Source organism: Manacus vitellinus, unplaced genomic scaffold (assembly GCF_001715985.3).
Source record: "Manacus vitellinus isolate BGI_N305 unplaced genomic scaffold, ASM171598v3 scaffold_112_pilon, whole genome shotgun sequence".
Taxonomy (NCBI): Eukaryota; Metazoa; Chordata; class Aves; order Passeriformes; family Pipridae; genus Manacus; species Manacus vitellinus.
Genome location: NW_021938853.1, coordinates 65259 through 84704, shown reverse-complemented (window position 1 = coordinate 84704; position 19446 = coordinate 65259). Strand labels below are relative to the sequence as shown.

Here is a 19446-nt window from a genome sequence, read left to right as displayed (position 1 = left end):
TTGTTTCCTTCTGAGGTGCCAATGTGAGATTCTTTATGAACTGGTCTGACCAGGCTCTGAGTCTCAAGAACCCAGTCATGTGGAAGGGATTCCTTCTTAGATGCAGCAGGCAGACTTTATCCTTTGATCCTGTAACTTCTGGCTCCTTTTTCCAAGTGACCAGGTTTTGGTTTTGCTGAGCAAAAGCCATTCCGTTGTCACCCTTTTCTTAAAAGAGTTAGTGCTTAAAAATGGAGAGGATGATAAATAAAGTGATCTTTCACAATGGTTTGGGGTTGGAAGGCACCTTAAGGATGCCTAATTCCAACACCCTGCCATGGGCAGGGACACCTTTGACTAGACCAGATTGTTCCAAGCCCCATCCAACCTGGCCTTGATGATGAGGACCAGATATTCCTGCAGGCAGGGAAGGGGAGGGAATGCTGCATTTCACACAACTTCAGTTGGGTGACACATGAGTGAGTTTTCACCAGTAGAACTGACTCAGGGAGTTTGCTGTGCCCCAACTCCAAATCTGGGTGCTGAATCACGAGCTGCTGTCTTCAGCAGCTCTTGATGAAGCAAAAGATGTGGTTTCAACTGAATTTTTCCAGGAGGACCTCCCTGATGATGACTGCTTCTTGTTTGATTAATAATCAGATGCAGTGAGTTTGCTGTGAGCTTGGTGCACAGTAAAGATTCTCCTTGGGCACAAACTTGAAGGGTTTTAGCAGCAGCTGGTGTAAGTCCGAGGAAGCCCCAGCCCACCACTGTCCCATAGAACAGAACCGGTGCCACTGGGACCTGCAGGTGGGGTTCGAGTGTTGTGAAATACACCCTGGTCAGCCAAAACAGCTCTAAAAATTAATGAGGTGCACACAGAGGGGAATGGATTCCCTGGGGAGAGCAGGGAGGGCGATGGGAGCAACCCCTCCGGAGGAACCGTGTTGGGTGTACAAAGCGAAACTGTGGACCTGGATTAGCAGGAGCAGTCCAGCACTCGGCTCCGTGCTTCCCATCCCCAAGCCGTAGGATCCCAGCCCGGTGCCTGTGTGCCACGTTACATTTCTCAGGCACTGCCTTTTGCAGCCAGTGGTTCTCATGGGAAAGGCTGGGCTCCCCCGGTGAGTCGGAAATGTCTCAGGAGCCCAGTGCATTGAGAGTATGTGTCAATTGTTTCCTTCCAGGCGCTTTGGGAAGGGAGCCTAGAAGTTTATCTCAGCGTTTGGAACAATATAAACAGATGCCAAGCACTTGAAGTACACAGAGGAGGAAAATGTCTTGCTTGGCCTCCCTGAACAGACTGGGAGGGGGCAGAGAGGGGACATGGAAAGCATCATTAAATAAGTCTCTGCCTTCAGACCAGGGAAAAGCAGCAAAGTAATGCAGATGTTTGCCTGTGTATATACAACTGAGTTTCATGTTACCAAAATCTGTACTGCGCACACGTGGCCCAAAGATTAAAGAGATTGTCCAGTTCTGTTGGCAGCATATTAAAGTATTAAGACTACAGGCTTACTATGATGTGTTTCTATTATCAAGCTGACCACAGAATTCAAGTGATTCAGAGGAGGATGTCATTTAATACGAATAACCTTTCGCATCAGGCTTCTGGATACAATCTTGGGTGTGAGAATCCCTTGGGAAGGGCTACCAGTGCCCTGTGTATCCAGGGTCACCCCCACCCTCCCGCTCCTGCTTGTGCTCCGACAAGATCTCCCCTCAGCTGTCCCTGTGCACGTTTAGGGGCCATCTGCCACATTAAAGCTGATGTTTCCAGTTGCTGGAAGAGCTTTCTGGGTTTCCTTTGGCACGCAAGAGCTAAATCGGATCTTCAGGTGTCGATCCGAAGGTCTGGCTGCAGATGCCTCCGTGGCTCTGCCTGTTCCCTCTGGGGTGTGATCCCATTCCTCGGAGATGGCAGTGCCAGCATGCCAGGCTGGAGGCAGCACACACAGGACTGTTTTCCTGTCACTGTCCTGCTGCCTGAGTTTGAACCCCGCTCAGCCCTGCACTTCTGTTTCTTCTATCCCTGGAAGTGTCCAAGGCCAGGTTGGATGGGGCAGGAGTGCAGAAAGCCCTGAAAATAAAACATTTTTATCAAACTCATCAACATAACAATTGGCAAATGTAGCTGCAGTGCTTTGGTTTGAAATGAGAGTCTCAGTGCGAGGGGAAAGGCATCCTCGGGGTTTACGTGCAGCATAGGAAATTTGGCACTCACTGCCTTACTAGTTAATTTTTGTTTTGGAAAGTGAGGAGTACTTAGGAATTGACAGGAACTTCTGTGAGTAGTCCTTCCTCCTCTGCTGTGTTATAACAACACCCTAAGGGTACTTAGAACATGGTACCTCTATAATGGCACCTGTATAAAGGTACCTAATGGTACTTTGACACTTCTTATACAATAGACTGCGCAGTCAAGTGATGTAGATTTTGTTGGCCTAAGCTCTTCAATTAAGCTGAATCAGTTGGCACAAGGTAGTTGTTAAGTCCAGCTGATGTATTTGGCAAATCAAATGGAAAAATTAGTGTAGAATGTGTTTGAAGAGCACTCTAGTCAATATTACAAAATGAGTATGATGGCCTTCTGTTTTATATTTAAACGAGTCACAAGGACAAAAATTACCAGAGAGTCTGCACTGGCTTATGCTCTCAGAAATGAAGGTACAAAAAATACTTTTCCAAATGGAAGCTACAGAGGTCCAAGCTCACGTTGGAAGGCAAGAAAAACAGGACTAATTAATGCTAGGCCAGCATAGAAAGATAGTTCACTTGCCTATTGGAGTGAAACAGGAATAGAACAAGGAGTAATGGGTTCAAACTGAAAGAGAGGAAATTTAGGTTAGATATACGGAAGAAACTTTTCCCTGTGAGGGTGGTGAGGCCCTGGCACAGGTTGCCCAGAGAAGCTGTGGCTGCCCCATCCCTGGAAGTGTCCAAGGCCAGGTTGGACAGGGCTTGGAGCAACCTGGGATAGTAGGAGGTGTCCCAGCCTATGGCAGGGGGTGGGACTGGATGGGCTTTAAGGTCCCTTCCCACTCAAATCAGTCTGGGATTCTATGAAAGGCAGCATGAACTGTGCTGGCCAGTGATGCCCAAACTGCCCCGAGCTGGCACTAATACTTGTGTGCTTGTGTTCCCCAGGGCACCACACGATTTACATCGGGGTCCACGTGCCGAAGAGCTACAGGAGGAGGAGGCGTCACAGGAGAAGACCTGGGCACAAAGAAAAGAAAGAAAAGGAGAAAATCTCGGAGAACTACTCGGACAAATCAGACATAGAAAACGCTGATGAGACGAGCAGCAGCATCCTAAAACCACTCAGTAAGTCCTGTTTCAGTTGTCACTCACTACAATGGTCTGTTGTCCAGGGATCTGCTCGTGGAGGAGGAAACTTGATCCATGAAAGCAGTCATCTCATGTTGCACTGTTGGAGTAGTCTTAGCCAGTTGCTGTGGATTGGTTGCTGTGGCTCGGAAAATGCACAGGCTGGAGCAGACATTTCATCCCTCTGTATCACCTGAGTTGGCTCCCGAGTGAATGCCGACCAGGAACAGGCCAACTGTTTAAAAGCAATTTGACTCTGTGTGTAAAAAGATAGCAGGCAAAGGCAAAAACTGAGTAGGTGCCTGGGCAGATCTATTGCAGCTTCTGCCCTGGCTCTGGGGCATGCACCCGCTCTGGAATTCCAGCACCTCTTGCTTTTGGCTTCGTGTGTCACTGACTTGTGGTGCTAATAACTTTTTTCCAACAGTAATTAACCAGTTTAAAGTTGTGCAGACAAAAAGAAAAATGAAATGTAGCATTGCTGTATGTTTGAGTCTCTGTAGGGGTTGAATATCTGAATTTTGATAGGCAGGTGAGGTCTGGTTTGCATACCCTGTTGGTCTTTTCAGAGAGCAGCACCTGGAAAGGAAGGCAAGTCCTAGAATCTGTTTGCTCTTCCTAGCTCTAGTTCCCTGGTTGTCCTGAGAAAGTTCTCTTGTCAGCACTCAGAAAGCAGGAGTTGGTTTTACACCAAAAGACATAATGACCTGGCTTCAAGAATTCATATATTTTAAGTTTAATTTTTATGTTTACGTCTCTGTTGTTCTTTGGCGTGCAGGTGACCCAGCCTGTAGCAATTCCTATTTGGTTTCTGAGTGTATCATACCCTAGGGGATTTGCTTCCACAGGCTAATTGTGCCCATGGTGGAAAGCCCATTTTTCCATCAGGTTTTCACGTTCTGCCATTCATTTCATCCACCATTGTTTCTGTGTCATTTGAGGAAGAGTTAATGGTGTTTTTTGTCTCTGTTGTTTCTATGCCTTAGTGTGTTCTCATCTACACTTATATCTGCATGTAAAAATGTGCAGTCTTTCCAGCTCTCTCCATCTGGGAATTTTCCTATCGTCTTTTCCCCTCTGACCTCTCTGCAGTGCAGATTTTTGGAATGTGATCACATAAATAGCACTCAATATTCCAGGTGTCCCACGTAACAGCGTTCATATCCCATCACTGGGACCTTTTCTCTGTTGTTCCCCATCTCACGTATCCGGATACTTTTCCAGGTCCTTGCAGGGACTTGCTGTTTCTCGCTGGTGGCCAGATCTTTTTACAAGCTGGCTCAGTTAGTTCAGAGCTCTGTAAAGGAGAGAGGTAGTTCGGGTTACTGTGTTGAATTACAGCTTGCCTCATATCCCCGGGTTTTTTTCTCTTCTGAATCTCTTGTCTTCAGAGCTAACATGAACTGTGTGTTTCCTACCCTTTTCTTTTTCACTTGCTCAGAAGCCTTTCTTCTCTATCCTCCTGCTGTATCACACAAGAGAGTCCAAGGGAAGCCCCGTTCTCTCCAGTGAGCACCTACCAGGTGTCCAGTACTGGCAATCCTGGCAAGAAATCCCAGTTAGAACCCCGGGTTTTTAATCTTCATCCCTTAACGGGCATTGATTGAGGGGTAGGTGGCTCAAATTGAATTTCCAGAGGGAAATTAGAAACAAAGAGCTGGGAAATACTGAGCAGCAACTTTGAGTTGGGAGAAAGGTGGAGTGAACTGTATTTCATATATCTGAGGCAGCTGTCAGTAGAGAGCATGGGGTATCAGGAGCTGAAATATGTGTAAGAGCTGTGTAGTTTAGCAGAGCAGGAATGAAGGTGCTGTTGATGCAGTTGTTAGTGCTTAGATTTCATAGTCTGTCCCTAAGGACCATGATATGCTAACTGATTTGTCAGGTTCTTTGGTGAAAACTGCACCAAATCTGGATCTGACTCACCAGGTGAAGCTGCTCATCCCACAACAACCAAACCCGATGGGACATGTCTGTGGATACTGGGAAAAGAATAAACAGGTCCAGAAATGCAAACCTTCCCTAGAAAAGTTTTGTCCCGGTTCCAGACGGGTCACGCTGCACTTCTCTATTTGGGAATTGGTGCAGCGTGGAAACGTCAGTCATTTTTTTTTAATCTGTGGCCAGTTCAGTCAAACAAGCCAAACTTCAGTAGTTTATAGACAACCTTCAGCTCTCCCATCCGGAGATCGAACGTGTACAGATCTGTTTTATCCTAAGGAAATTATTGCTTGGGAAGGATGCCTCCTTCACAAATCCAGACAGGGGTGCTGTGATAGACCGAGGAGGAGGCGGGAAGGCGATGTTCCCTCCTCAGAACCCTTTCAGGACATTCCAGGCCTGCAGGGGCTGTCTCTGCGCTCACAGAACTTCGGCGTTCACACCCTGGTTCTCAGGCAGGACTGCTGACGATGACAAATCCCTCTTCCAGGTGAAACATCTCAGCACCTCCTTTAACCAGCCTGGCCCTGGTTTCCACTTAGGGCCAGCAAGGAGGAAACACCTTTTAGCAGTGGTTGTCCTGCCTGGCGCTGCCTCATGGGGTTGGCCAGTTGCTTACCTCAGCATGAAGAGGATGGTGTAGGTTGCTGCTGCTTGCAAGGGATGAGACAAGGGAGGAACAAGGAAGGCAGACAGAAGTTTCTCCGAGTCCATTTCTCTCTTCCTCATTCTTTACTGCAGACGTGCAGAGATTTTCCCATGAGGAAATGCATCTCTGTTTGATCTAGGAAGGGGTTTCTTCTCCTTGTGTGGTTGCCCTCCAGGTCAGTTTGGCTCACCTCCGTGGCCCAAACCCAGGGGCTGCAGTACTTTTACTGACTTTGTGCATCTGACAAATTGTTGCTGCCAAGGAATAGAATTCTCTCAGTGCTTGCATCCCTGAAGAGAATATAACCTGATTTTTGTCAGGAGTCAAAATGTTGCCGGGTGGATAAATATAACTGCAGAATCTAAATTTTGGAATCCCCAAAAGGAGAGATAAGAGGACCCATATAGAAAGAGAGAGGGGAGGGACGATATGTTGTCCCATGAAAGGTTTGTAAAGGTTTTCAGTTGGCTCAGAGAATTCTTCTTCCGCCCACCAGCAGTAGTTCTTGAGGGTTTTAGTGAAAAACCACTCTTAATCCCTCAGATCTGGGTTTGGAGGAGCATTTGCACATTTTCAGTGGAGTCATTTCAGTAAGAAGCTGTTGGAGGGTTGTGCTGCCCTTTTGGGTGGAGCCTGTCATGATGCAGGTGAGGTTTGGGCTGGATGGATCGGATTTTCCCTGGAGGCAAGTAAATGGCTAGTACTGCTTCCCAACTCAGAGTGCCTGCCTTGCAGGAAAAAGTTACTGTGGGAACGTCCCAGCTGATAGGTTGCCCAAGGAAGTGGTGGATATCCCATCCCTGGAAGTGTCCAAGACCAGTTTGGATGGGGCTTGGAGCAACCTGGGCTAGTGGAAGGTGTCCCTGCCCATGGCAGGGGGATGGAACTGGGCGATCTTTAATGTCCCTTCCAACCCAGGCCATTCTGTGATTCTGTGATTTCCAGTGAGGAGTGGAAGTTGCCAGTCTGACTGTGGAACTGTCCGTTCATAACAAGATCGAATTAATTGAACAAGGATATTTAAACATCAATTTAGGAAGGCTCAGGCTTGGTATCTACCTCGAAAGTTCGTTAAGGCAGCAGCTATAAATACCAGGAGACAGCTACAGGATGGAAATAAATGAACCTACTTAGCAGAGCAGATGCAGCGCAGGCAGGGCTGTGCCAAGAGTCTTCCTATTGGTGTTACTGGATTTTTCAGCCATCCAGTTTCTTTCCTGATTTTCCAGAAGCTTTTAGCTTCAGTTCACCACAGTGAGAGCAACAGCTGTAGATGAGAAGTACCAGGCAGGATGGCCAAAGAGTTTAGGATTTTTGTATCGGTATTTACATAGGGAAGGTGGTCAGGGAAACTTTGCCATAAATATACGGGAGTTTTGGTGTTTTGGTCTTCAAGAACTAGATGGCAGGCTCGTGGATTGGTCCTGGGTGGCGGGGTCAGCTGAGGCAGGCCTTTTTCTGCCCTTCCAGTGCTGCAGGGAGCGTGTTTAGGTCCCACATAGTGCAGTTGCAGAGGTAAATTAATTTAACACAGAAGTAATTACTGCTTCGTTTGCAAACGTGCGTAGCTGGGGGCCCGTCGCAGAGGCTGTCGGGGTGCGGCTGGCTGTGTCCATGGGAAAGGGCATGGGAAGGTGCTCAGGGCAGGCAGGCTGTGGGAAGGGTGCAGGTGAGGAGGTGAGCCCTGCCTGTGGACACAGCCCTCCATCGGCTCCCACCCTGCCAGGGAAGGGTTGCATAATGCCAGGAGAGATGACTGTTGCTGGGTCTGGATGTCAGCCTAGGATATGGCCTGGCCATGCTTAGGTGGGCAGGGACCTGGTTGGAAGAGACCTTCAAGATCACCTCATTCCAATCCCCTGCCATGGGCAGGGACACCTTCCAATAGACCAGGTTGCTCCAAGTCCCATCCAACCTGGCCCTGGACACTTCCAGGGATGGGGCAGCCACAGCTTCTCTGGGCAACCTGTGCCGGGGCCTCACTGCCCTCACAGGGAAGGATTTCTCCCTAATATCTGATCTAACCCTGCCCTATGTCAGTGTAAAGCCATGAAGATGCTGTTGATGGCAGTTAGAAGGACTACTTGAGGTGTGGGAGTGACAGGGAAGAGACACGTGTGGGAAAGAGGTACCTCAGCAGCAGCTAAAGCTGGCTTCCTTCCACCGCTATTTACTCCAGCTCTCATTTCAAGAGAGGATCTGCATGGCATTTCTCTTGTTCCTGTGGCTCACTGCAAAGCCCCACAGCTCCCAGTGAGGCCCTTGGGTGGGGTGAAGGCATGTGGTGTTATGAGGCTGGGCCTAGGTGTGACCTGTCGCCCCAAGCAAAGACTTTCCTTTTCTTCTTGGCGAGAGTGCAGGGCTTTACTCAGACAGCTAATTAAAAAAACTGCTATCTTTGCAACACCCCTTACCTGAACTCCTGGGTTTTTTTCTTTTTCACCTTGACTTGTGCATGTACCGATCCCATCAGGGATCTCTTGGGATTGTTTAAAACCATTTACACTTCTCTTGCACCGAACATACACCTTCTTTAGGTAAATGCAGGGTGTACAGCACAGACCTTTCATTCCATGCTTGTGACGGCTGGGAAAGGAGCTCAGGTTGGGATTTTTTTATTCCCTTGCACAGTCCACATTTTGGGTGGGTGTGCTAAAAGGTAAAGTCTTTCTCCCTTCTTAGTGTGTCCTGAGTCTCCCACACACAATAGCAGCAAGTGATCTGGTTGTTGAGGCAGATGCAGGGTGCCTCCGGTGCAGGGGATTCATCCTCTTCTCTGCCCAGAAAAGTTGTGAGAAGTTGTTTTGGAGAGTGAGGGTTGGAGGAAAGAAACATTTGTCCCTGGATAAGTTAAGTGCACTTTAGGACTGACTGATAAAATATGGGCGTGGCTGGAGTACCCGTAGGAAGCACATGAACGTGCTCAGAGGTGGCATGTGGCATCTGCCTTTCTGCCTGCCACCAGCTGCCCTCTGGCAAGTCCTTGGAGCTGGTGTTGAAAGTCTTCAAAGGGGCAATTCTGTCAGGGACCTCATACGAGTGAAAATAAATCTCACCCAAATGCAGCAGCGCTTCCCACATTCTCTGTCCTCACTGGTCGTTCCCCAACCTCTGAAGTGCCACCAAAGTGTCCTTAGGAAAGGGCTGTTCAGCCACACAAACCAACCCAGTCCTATCTTTGCCATTGTGCATGGTTCCTCAACAGAAATCAGCAGTGTGGGCTGAAATTCCATACTGCAGCCTGATCCATTCCTGGTGTGTTGTGTTTCCAGTAGCAATTGTGACACTGGGTGTTCATGTCAGTCCCCTTCAGCTGCAGTGGGGCTGTGGGTGCTTCAGGAGGGCTGGCTGGTGTTCCTGTAGGGTTTAGAAAGTGCCTTGTATTTCCAGGATTTCAGTGTTCCTTGGGTTGTGATGCTGTCAGACTGGTGCTGAAGGGCATGCTGTGAAGCTGTTCACAAACACCTGGGCTTGGAATATTGTGAATATACAGGAGGGAATTTTCCACCTGTGGAGAGACCAGGATGAAATTGTTCAGATCTGAATTCTGTGATCAGAAATGGCTGGATGTGTCTGGCAGGAGCAGCCACTGGGGGAGGAAGAGGGAATGAACGCCATCGAGAAATGATAATGGGCTTTTGGTGAGGATTATTCCTGGGGCAGTGCATTTAAAGGGACAGTGTCAGCTCTTCAGGGAGCTTTTAAAACCTGCCTCCACTGTTTTCATCCTGGAAAACCAACCACAGCAGTTGCCATGGCAGTAACACCAATGTAGACAGCAGGGCTGTTGAGCAATTTCTCTTTCGTTGTTTACTTGAAGTGATCAAAATCCATGACCCTGAAGTAAAAAAATTCATTTGAGTAAGATGTACAAACACTTCTTGCTGCCCTTTTGGCTCTGACACCCAAATGCTGTCACCCTTGGGCCACACCTGTTTTCCCTTCAGTTTGAGGAGCTGATACAAATATTTTGGTTTTGATTGAGTGAAAGTTAAGATTCTTCTCTGGCCGTAACTTCCCCTTGGGAGGGAGGTCAAAATGCCGTTGATTAATATTGAGTTAGTGGTGGCAAAGTTTGAGATAAAATAACAAGAATTATTTGATAAATGGGATCTGGGCAGAACAGAAAAAGTAACCCGCAGAGATGATCAGTCTCAAAATCCCTTGGTTTTGGGGAAGGTGTGAATGACACTGAGCATTTTCATTTACTGGTGACTTCTGCCTTGATTAACTGCATCTTTGCTTGCAGCTCTATCGCTAAACCTTTCTTATTTAAGAATGGTCTTTGCTGCTTTTTTCCTGACCAGGCAATTTTCTTAGAAATCTCCCCTGGCGCAAGGCGACATAATTAGTCATGTAATTGTCGAAGAAAATAATTCAGTATAACCTTTATGTGGAGTTTAAAGCCACAAGGTGTGTAACTGTCTACTTGATGGATTGCAAGTGGTTCTTCAGCTTGAAACTTCTTCAGTGTTTAAGTACCAGCAAAAGCACCTCTTGGAAGTTTTTATGGGGTCTGTGTTGCCACTTTGACATGGTAGGCTGTTCATGTTTTAGATAGCCAGAGCAAAAAAGAGGCCAGTTCCTTTCCCAGTATGGGGAAGACCCTTTAACTGGGAGCTCGCTGTGCTAATCTTCTGTCTTGAACTGATAGCATGTGCCGCTATAATTACCTAAGCCACCTTAATTCTTTGCTTAATTCTGTTCCCTGTGTTCACGTGAAACTGCTAAGGGACAGAAAAGTCTAAGGAATTTACCATGTGGGGAAAAAAAAATCTCGTTTAGAAGCATTTTGATTTGAAGCCAGAGCTGTTTTTCTAGCTGACTTGGGGAGGTGATGTTTGGCACTGCAGAGCTGCCCTTTTTGGATTAAACTCTGTGCAAATCTGTTGGACAGCGTGGGAACAAGCCATCCCCAACAAGAGTTCATTATCTAGTGTCAGTATAACCAACACCTGGATTTTCTTCCCTGAGCCCTACTTTGTGTTTTCTGTTGACTCCTGTGAATCTCACTGAACTCCTTCTGTCGGGACCGTTTCAGATGTTGATCCTTGGTCTGGTTGTTCTTGAGGCTCTTCTCCTTTTTTTAATTCCACACTCTTAAAATCAGCAAAGCTGGGGTAGGTTTGCCTGTCACTTCTGGCATTTGCCCTGGAAAGGGGCACTTGGCCACTTTTGGGAGGGGCAGGACAGGTGTTAAGAGTGTCAGGACGGGTGGCAGAGGGGCTCTCGGTGCTTCCTGCGGCTTGGAGCCGGCTCTCCTCTCATCCCAGGAGGGGCAGAGAATTATGCTCGTGACCTACTAACCTCCTCCAGTTGGGATTGTGGGTTTGGGAAATGAGTGCACAGATGGTGGCTCTGGGATGGCAGCAGATGCTGCTGATCTAATGAGTGAGATCAATTGACGTTTTAGCAGAGTCGTGGAGAGCGGTGTAGGGATGTCTGCAGAACTCCCTCATATCAGGCCTTCCCGGGCCTTTCCCTTTTTCTCTTGGCACCCCACATTCATCTTGTCCTCCAGATCGAGCTGGCACAACGATAATGCAGGTAATTTTGATTGCACAGGGAAGCTGTTAGGGAATTAGATGATTAGGAAGCATGTGGAGGGTGAACCAGAGATCTCGAGGCCAAAAACCTGCTTTACTGGAGTGCCAGCAGGCTGGAATGACCAAATGGGAGTGTTTAAAAAAATAAAAGAGAAATCAATCAATTCCATACAGAATACCCAGCTGATAGCAACAGGCTCTCTCTGCATCCCTGTGGACGTGGCTCCAGTGTGGGCTTTGTGTAACTGGGAACCCTGAAATAAATACGTATCTGTCATGGTTCACGAAAGCCAAGCCTCAGTATGCCCTTACAAATGCTCTTGGGGCAAGACTTGTGTTCAGGCTTAGCCTTCTGCAGCTGTGGGTCATGTCCAGGGACCCACTCCGGGATTTCTCTTTCTGCTGGGGTTATTTTGGGAATGGTGATCTTGCTTTGAAGTTTGGAGCAGATGCCGTGTCGTGAACATGTTCATACCTTGAAGAAATAACAAGTTAACGAGAGGCAAGAGCTGCCTTTCTTTTATGTCTTCTGCCTTTTATCTCTCTGACTTTGTGTTAAGCCAAAATTGACTCTTTTAGCTGTGACCTGAAGGACTGGCAGTCAAAGAGCTGCCACCAAAGGAAATGGAAATTGAGATTTGCTTGTCATAAACCTGAAGAATAAACAAGGTAGAGCAGAGAAGGCCTCAGCTCTAGGACATTGATCATTGCAAATTATTTCCTTTCCACTTTTTCAACATCAGCCATTTCCCAGAAAAATGGTATATTTGGTAGAATAAATCTGTATGATATCTGAAAAGAAATCCTTGAGAGCTGTGGGCTGTTCTGCTCAGCTTTGAATCCTGATCCGACATCTGTTCAAGCAGGGGAGAGTCTTTACTTGGATTTATTTGCTGGTTTCTTACCCACTGGGTGAACTTTAAAATAATGATATTAAGTACATCAAAATTATGTGTAGGGAAGAGCTTGGTCATCTGCAAGCTGAAGAGGAAAGCAGATGTTAACAAAAATGTGGGCGGTTCTGGATAGATGTGTTTGAATTTGCCCGGCCAGATTTATGTCTCTAAAAAGGCAGAGCCCTTTTGGTGCCTTTTCCTTACAGCTTGGATATTCCCTGGAAGGGCACTGTAAACCTCAGCAGTTAAATGGAAATAGAAATATGCATAAATCAGCAGAGCTTTTCCTGCTCTGTGTGAGGAAACCTAGGAATGGACTAGTCCCATCCTGAATGTGGTATTGGGGTGTGTTCAAGCCTTGTTTCCAACTGGAGACCTAAATATTTAAATATAGTAATGGGAACTGAGTTCATCCGATATAACAAGGCTGTTTGGTTGGGCCCTGAGCTGTGGGGGTAGAAAACCCCGTGACTGACATGGCTGGGCATGAGAGGAGAGGTGCTCTGGGCATCCTGCTCTATGGAGACCTCCAGCAGTTACCCTCTGATGTATTCCTGCTCCGAGGGCAGTTCCGTAACGCTGGGACTGACGAGCTTGGCCTTCAGGCTCTCCCTGATAACCCAGCTCCACTGTGATCCACCAGAGAGCCACTCATCACCGTAGGAGTCTGCTTGGAGTGCCTGGCCCTGTGGGAGCTGGGAAGCCTGAGGGTGGCGGGGTGGATGATACTGATAATGGATCAGGAAGTAAGGACAGCAGTTGGCAGTGCTGTGGCGACAGCGCGGTCCTTGGCTGCAGAGCACTGATGGTATTGTGGCTTTGGGGTAGTGGTGGTGGTGTCTTGGAAGAAGATAAGTAGCTCTTATGATGTGAGTCATCAGTCAGGGAAAAAGGACATGCACTGAAGAGCAGTCGGGAAGAGCTGGCTGGAGGCGGTGAAACGTGGTGTGCTTGGTGCAGAGAGGGCAGAAAAGCTGTTCTGAAACCACAAGATTTAGATATCAAGGCACTTAGCAAGTGTCTGGCACCACATCTGGGCAGAGATGGGTGTCACACAGGCTGGGAGAAGCTAAGTGAAGGTGTTCTATGGGCTGTGGTCTAGGTGAGTGAGATGAGCCCCTGTGAATTCCCTGCCTGAGAGCTCTGTCCCAGTAAGAGGGTGATAAGTGTGCCCTGTGGGAGCAGTTGTATCCCACAGTCAGACACTCCGTGGTGCCTGTGGAACAGGCTGTGTGAAAAGAACAAACTGGAGAGATGGCAAGTGATGGCTCCACAAAGTTTTGGGAGCTGTTTGGGGGCAGTTAGGTGGGTAGCACGGATCGGTTCCTGACAAGGAGATGCACTGACAGAAGTCACCCAGAACCGCGTGGTTTCAAGTCCACAAAGGCAATGGAAGCTTCGAGGCCAGAAAAGAGTTTCATGGATGTGGGAGGATTTCAGTGTGTGGTGTTTGGTCCTTGGGCCTCTCAGAGCTTTCTGGGGCACCTTGCAGGCTCCAGACGCTGAGGAGAAGGTGCTGCCTGCTCCTTGCTCCCAGGCAGAGTGCTGACTCAGCCGGGCACAGACTCTGCCTTGTGCTTTGGGTATTCCTAGAGAACATGCCTGACCCCGTTTTGTTGGCCTTGCTCTTATTTGGGTTTCCCTTTATCTGTGTGGGACTTTTCTGCTTACTTTGTATATCATGGTTTTCTTGTCCCGGCGTGTTGCGAGGTGAATTGCCCAGGATGGGAAACTTCAGAAGGATGAGTCTGTAGCAAAAGAAGAAATACAGTCAAGTGATTTCATTCCAGCGTGCATTTCATCGTGGGAATGGGAGCTCACGCTGCGGAAAGAAACTGCTCACCATCAAACAGTATAAATGTATTTAGTGGCAACAATTGCTCCTTTGGCAAATGCCAGCTAAAGCTCTCCAGGGGGATTAGTCTAGGCTTTGCATTAAAGCCGGGCTTGAAACATACTCCGCATTCCTAGCAGCAGGAAAGTAGTGCCATCCAGAGCAGTTGTTTCGTGTCTGCTGCAAGAAATGGGGATTATTTGGTGATGGACTGTTCAGATAAATGACTGTCACGGCCTGTAGAATCCCATTTGCTGGTTGGAGGCAAAAGAAACAGCTCTGGAACCATGGAATATGCTGATTTCAATTATTCACGTGGGGTTTTCCCAGTTAAATTTTGTCAGCTGTAGAGTTCAGATATCAAGCCCACACTCTAAACTCCTAAATTAGGAGTAATCCTGGAGTCATTTAGACTTTCCTTTGGCCTGGCCCGAGGGTTTTGCAGCATCTTGCAGCTCCCTGTGATGCATGTCATGTGTGGGTGAGGGAGGGGGGGAATGGGGAACTGCTAAAGGTCATGGGATGGGCAGCGTGCCTTGGGATCTGCCCCAGAAAAACAGTGCTGGGGGCTTTCTACTGAGCTCAGTCTGGTTTTTATTCCAGCTGTGTCAGTGGTGAAAAGGGAAGATTTCCAAATCCTTTACCTTGTCTACTTAAAATACATATGCGTGTATATGCAAAACAGGCAGTATTTTGTAACGAATTGTTTGCCTTTGGAATGAGATCGCTCTTTGTCTTGTGGGTTCCTTTAGGGCTTTGGCAATAAATAAGAAGCTTCCAGCTGCAGACTAAACCACATTTGGGGTTGCATGCGAGCAATTTTGGATTGTTGGACGTTCCAGCATCACCTCCTCTGAGGGTTTGGTCCTGCTTGGCTGTAGTGAAGGGAGGGACTGCGGTGGGACGAGGACAGGCTGCCAGGACACCTTGTGGCAGCACCTACAGGAACAGGGCGGGCAGAACGAGAGCCCTGATCCAGGGCAGCACCAGGAACAAATTTAACCCAGAGCATATATTTAGCCTGGCTGCTTTCAAGAAGATTTAAAGCCATATTTAAAGCTGAGCATCTGCTGAAGTGCCGGGTGGATTGCTGATATAAATAGTTACCCGGGCTGGAGCTGCTCTGGCTACGTGGGGAAACCTGGGAGCAGGCGAGATTTCGGGGAGCGTGTTTGGCCGCTCTGCCACGCTGGCATGACTGTTCCTGGTATCGATTCTCCCTGTCCTTTCCCCTTTCATTAGCTCACTTTCTCAGGACCACAGGCTTTTGGAACCAAAGAATTCCCTTGGTCACAAGTGGGAGAAACAGAGCACAGATGGGATCAGGGTTGGACTTGGCAGATCCCTGCCCACCGCCCCGGCTGGCCTGGGAGTTGTGCGGCTTTCCCGAAGTGTGGCTCTGCTGGGAGCCTTCCTCCCTCATCGGGGCTTACTGTAAACTGATCCCGGGAGGATGAGCATGGCTGTCTTCATGGAAAAGCTGCCACAGTCTCTACACAGTTTGTCTTGCTCTCCCTTTGGAAGTGGAGTACTGTGAAAGGGCTTTCTTCCCCCAGCAGTGCTTAGGAGGAGCGTTCCCATTTTCCCAATGCTTTTTATCCAGCTGTCACTAAATGGATTGCCAGATGTTTTCATAGTTTCTCCCTGTTCTTGTGAAAAAGGGCTCGTAGAAAAGGATCATTCCCCTGGGCTGGGATCTTTCTCAAGTCAGTTAGGGTGATGAGCAGCTCCCCTTGGAGTTCCCCTTGGAAGCAGTGATGCAGTTGCTGACCTTCCCCTTGAGTCACAAGTGAGCCAGGCTTCTTCCCACCTGTTGTGGGAGATCGGGTGCTGACTTATCCTACATGGAAAATGTCCGACAAGAGCTGGCAGTGGTGGTCACAGCACCCTGCTCGCCCCTCTGGCTGGAGCTACCTTGGACAGCTGTGTCCATCCTGCTCTGGCAAATATTTCCTTTGCATTCAGGTTTCATTTCCAGTCTCGAGATACCCTGATTTTTCCGTGTGAGAGTGGTAACACGCGTGGATTTTTGTCCAAAGCCTGCGCCTGAGGAATACAGTGTTTTCTATGCTTACGGTGCTTCTTAAGTATTGGAGGATTCAGTATTAAAAAGCTGGAAAAGTCAGCAACTGGGTGAGGTTTGTGGATGAAGGTCTTGTTCCCCAGCTTCTGCCTTATGTCCTTCCCTGATCACTGGAGCAAAACAGGTTTTAGCAAACCCTATCCTCCTGGATTCCTTATGGAGAAGCCAAGTCCTGTGGATGACTTGTGTGCTGTCACAGCTCGCAGCTGGTACCAGCCGTGGAGAGGGTTGGCTTTCAGGACATCCCATATTTCACAGCAGTTGGAGCTGTAGGCTTGTAACTGAAACTTGGCAGCGTCTGGGAAGCTGGGGATGTGTTTTCTTCCCCTTTATTTTCCCAGAAAGTGGCTATAATACCTGTGAACGACATAAGGGGCTTTTCTTTGGCCTTCTGGAGAAGAGGAGATAGATTGCTTGCAGTAAAAAAAATTTCTGGTGGATCCATTCCTTAGATTTCCTAAACCTGCAGACCTTCCTTTAGGCAACTTAATTCTCTCTCCGTGGCTAACTCCAATTGCTTTGCAGGACCGTAGATAACCCTCAAGTGCATTTGAGTGTTATTTTGGGGTTGTGAGAATATTTAGCACGCCTTCATTACATCTCCAGCTAATCCAAGGTTGGTGACTTGACTCTTTTCGCTGCAGTGCTGTGACTAATCTCATACTTCTGTTGTTTAACATAATTATGTGCTTTTCTAAAAAGGGAAGAGTGCTGGGGCATTTGCTTCATCCCTCCACAGTGGTTATTGCACACGTTTGATGGCTAAAAACCCCTATTGATTAAAGTTCCCATGTTTATAGCCATTTTTTGCCAAGGAATTTGGGACAGGTGTGAGCAGGGCAGAGAAGGGGAAGGTGTGATGCTTTAGGGAAGAACCTGTTAATTCCTGTTGTTGAAAGGGAATGTGGCTGCTTTGGAAGCCTTTGAAAACAGAGAGAGCCGTCAGAAGGTGAAATAATATTAATATGCAGTGGTAAGGAGCTACAGAGAAGGTTTCTGGCTGGAAGAGGAGTTGTGTGGTTTTGGATCGCAGGAATGCAGTGGGGTGCTTCCAGTGATACATGCTGATAGTGGCTCTTTATTTTCAAACCCTTGGGAACGATTATTTTACAACAGCTTTGGAATTGTGAGGCTGAGACTGACCAGAAGTGGTGTTTTTACTTCTTTTCACCCATTTTCCTAAAACAGAGAGGTGCAGTATTTACTCTGGGGTTCCTTTGAAATTTGGAGACTTGGGAAGTTGATCTTTTTGGTTGCAGCTGCTGGCCTTAGCACATTTTGGAAATGAGGGTGTGGATTTCCTCTGAGGTTCCATCTGGAAAAGAGGTTGCCAGGGGAGAGCTGTGGAAGTGGTGACTGTCTAAGCCTGCAGTCCAGGCGTGTGCATCCTCTGGTTATCTGCTGGAATTTTACATCCTATAGCTCTGTGTGGGTCAGGCACATGGTGTTTATTGTGAGCCCACTCACTTGCTGCCTGTGCTTGTCTGAGGTGTCTGGGAGCCGCGGTGACACTGTGGGTTTTTTGTAAGTGTTTGAACTCTGTGCTCGTGAGAAATACAAAGGCAGAAGGTTTTTGCCTGGTCAGCTTTATACAGATGGAATGAGATGGTCTTTAAGGTCCCTTCCAACCCAAACCATTCCTTGATTCTGTGGACGCTGCTCCCGCTGTAGCTTCAGGTTGTACGAGGAGAGGCCCTGGGTACAAATTCTTAGACAGCTTGAGGCCTTTGTAGGGGTGTGGGACAGCACTAGGCAGTATGTGGTGCTCTGTCAGATATCCTTGATGTGAAAGTGGTGGATCTGTGAAGAACATCCTCCTGGCTCTGGAAGAGCCCTCATATCCAAGGCAGCACGTGGTGCAGAAGGGAAGATGCTCTTTTCTTAGAAGCCCACGGCTTCAGAAACATAAGGTCAGTGCTGAACTTGTTGTAAAAACATCCTCCTCCAATTAAATCTGGTGTGACATTTTTCTGAGGAATGTGGGTTTGATGTCCTTCGCTTGGGAAGAACAGATGGATTTTACACAGCAAAAGGAAGAGTAAATGTTTTGCAAGAAATATCTTGCTTCCTATCAAGGTCAAGTATTTTCTTTCAGTTATGCAAAACGTGCTTAAAATGGGAATCTCCACTGGAGGACAGCTTTCAAATCTTGGAAAAGAAATCCTTGAGGTTTATTGCTCACAATTTCCTGTCTCTTTGGGGGATAAAAAAAATGAGTATGTTTTGAAGAAAAGGCTTTTTTTTATCTACACCAGTGAGTTGAACTGTTCCTATCTGAGACATTGTGGGCAGAGGTTTGACTTCATCTCAAAATCAAGCGGAAGAACTTGGGTTGGGGTTGAGGGGTCAGGTTTATGCAAGAGCTGTTCCGTGCTCCATGGCTTCTTCACTGCCATAAAGTTGAGAAACACCTGGAAAACCAACCTTTTTTTCTACATCTTCTGTAATTCCATTTAAGTAGTCAAGTTGCACTCTAAATATCCTTGGTTTAATTTGATGTTGGAATCTGCAGGTATTCAGCATCCTAAATTTTGTGCATTAGAATATACTAACCAATGCTCTGCTCGTGTCCAAAGCCTGCCTGCAGATGGCTGAGGTCAGGTGATCATGGTGTTATATCCACCGGGAGATGGAGAGTGTGGAAATTGAAATTCCATTCCAAGGGGGAGACTGCTTTTATTTGCATTGGTGCAACTGCTTGGTGTTTGGGGTTTTTCCCCAGTTAAAATCCCTTTAGGAATTAAAGGAAGCATTACCCGAGCTAATGAGCTAGTGGAGTTCTCTGTTCTCCCCAGATCTCATCTTCCTACCCCTTTTTAACTTGGAACTCTGGAGAAATAAACAACCTCTCCTGTTTTATCACCTCACATTGAATTTCTTTAATGAGCTGCGTAATTTAATAATGTAAACTGACAGTAATATTACAATTATTTTAAAATCTTAGATTATATTAAAAAGTTATCGAAACTGCGGGTGCTGGCAGGGCAGGATCAGGATCGTCACGTCATGCTCCAGACCGAGGAGACACGTACCATGTTACGTGACCAGGGTGCTGGCCTGGCCACAGGCACTGTCTGCAGGCACAGCCTCTATTAATAGAGCTGAGAACCAGATGATTCCCAGTGTTACGTGACTCTGACTCCAGAGATTACGGGGGAAGGTGGTTTGGGGTGGCAGGAAATCACCTC

At 47.5% G+C, this 19446-nt stretch overlaps 1 protein-coding gene across 3 annotated transcripts in view; it reads left to right on the top strand.

The window, feature by feature from the left end:
- The window catches only part of SLC4A4 (solute carrier family 4 member 4), a 119578-nt gene that overhangs the window by 37535 nt on the left and 62597 nt on the right, over window positions 1-19446 (top strand). For all 3 annotated transcript variants that reach the window (XM_029965645.1, XM_018089017.2, XM_018089018.2), the window contains exon 3: window positions 3127-3306. In XM_029965645.1, coding sequence (XP_029821505.1) covers window positions 3127-3306 — 180 coding nt within the window. The remainder of the gene's footprint in view (window positions 1-3126; window positions 3307-19446) is intronic.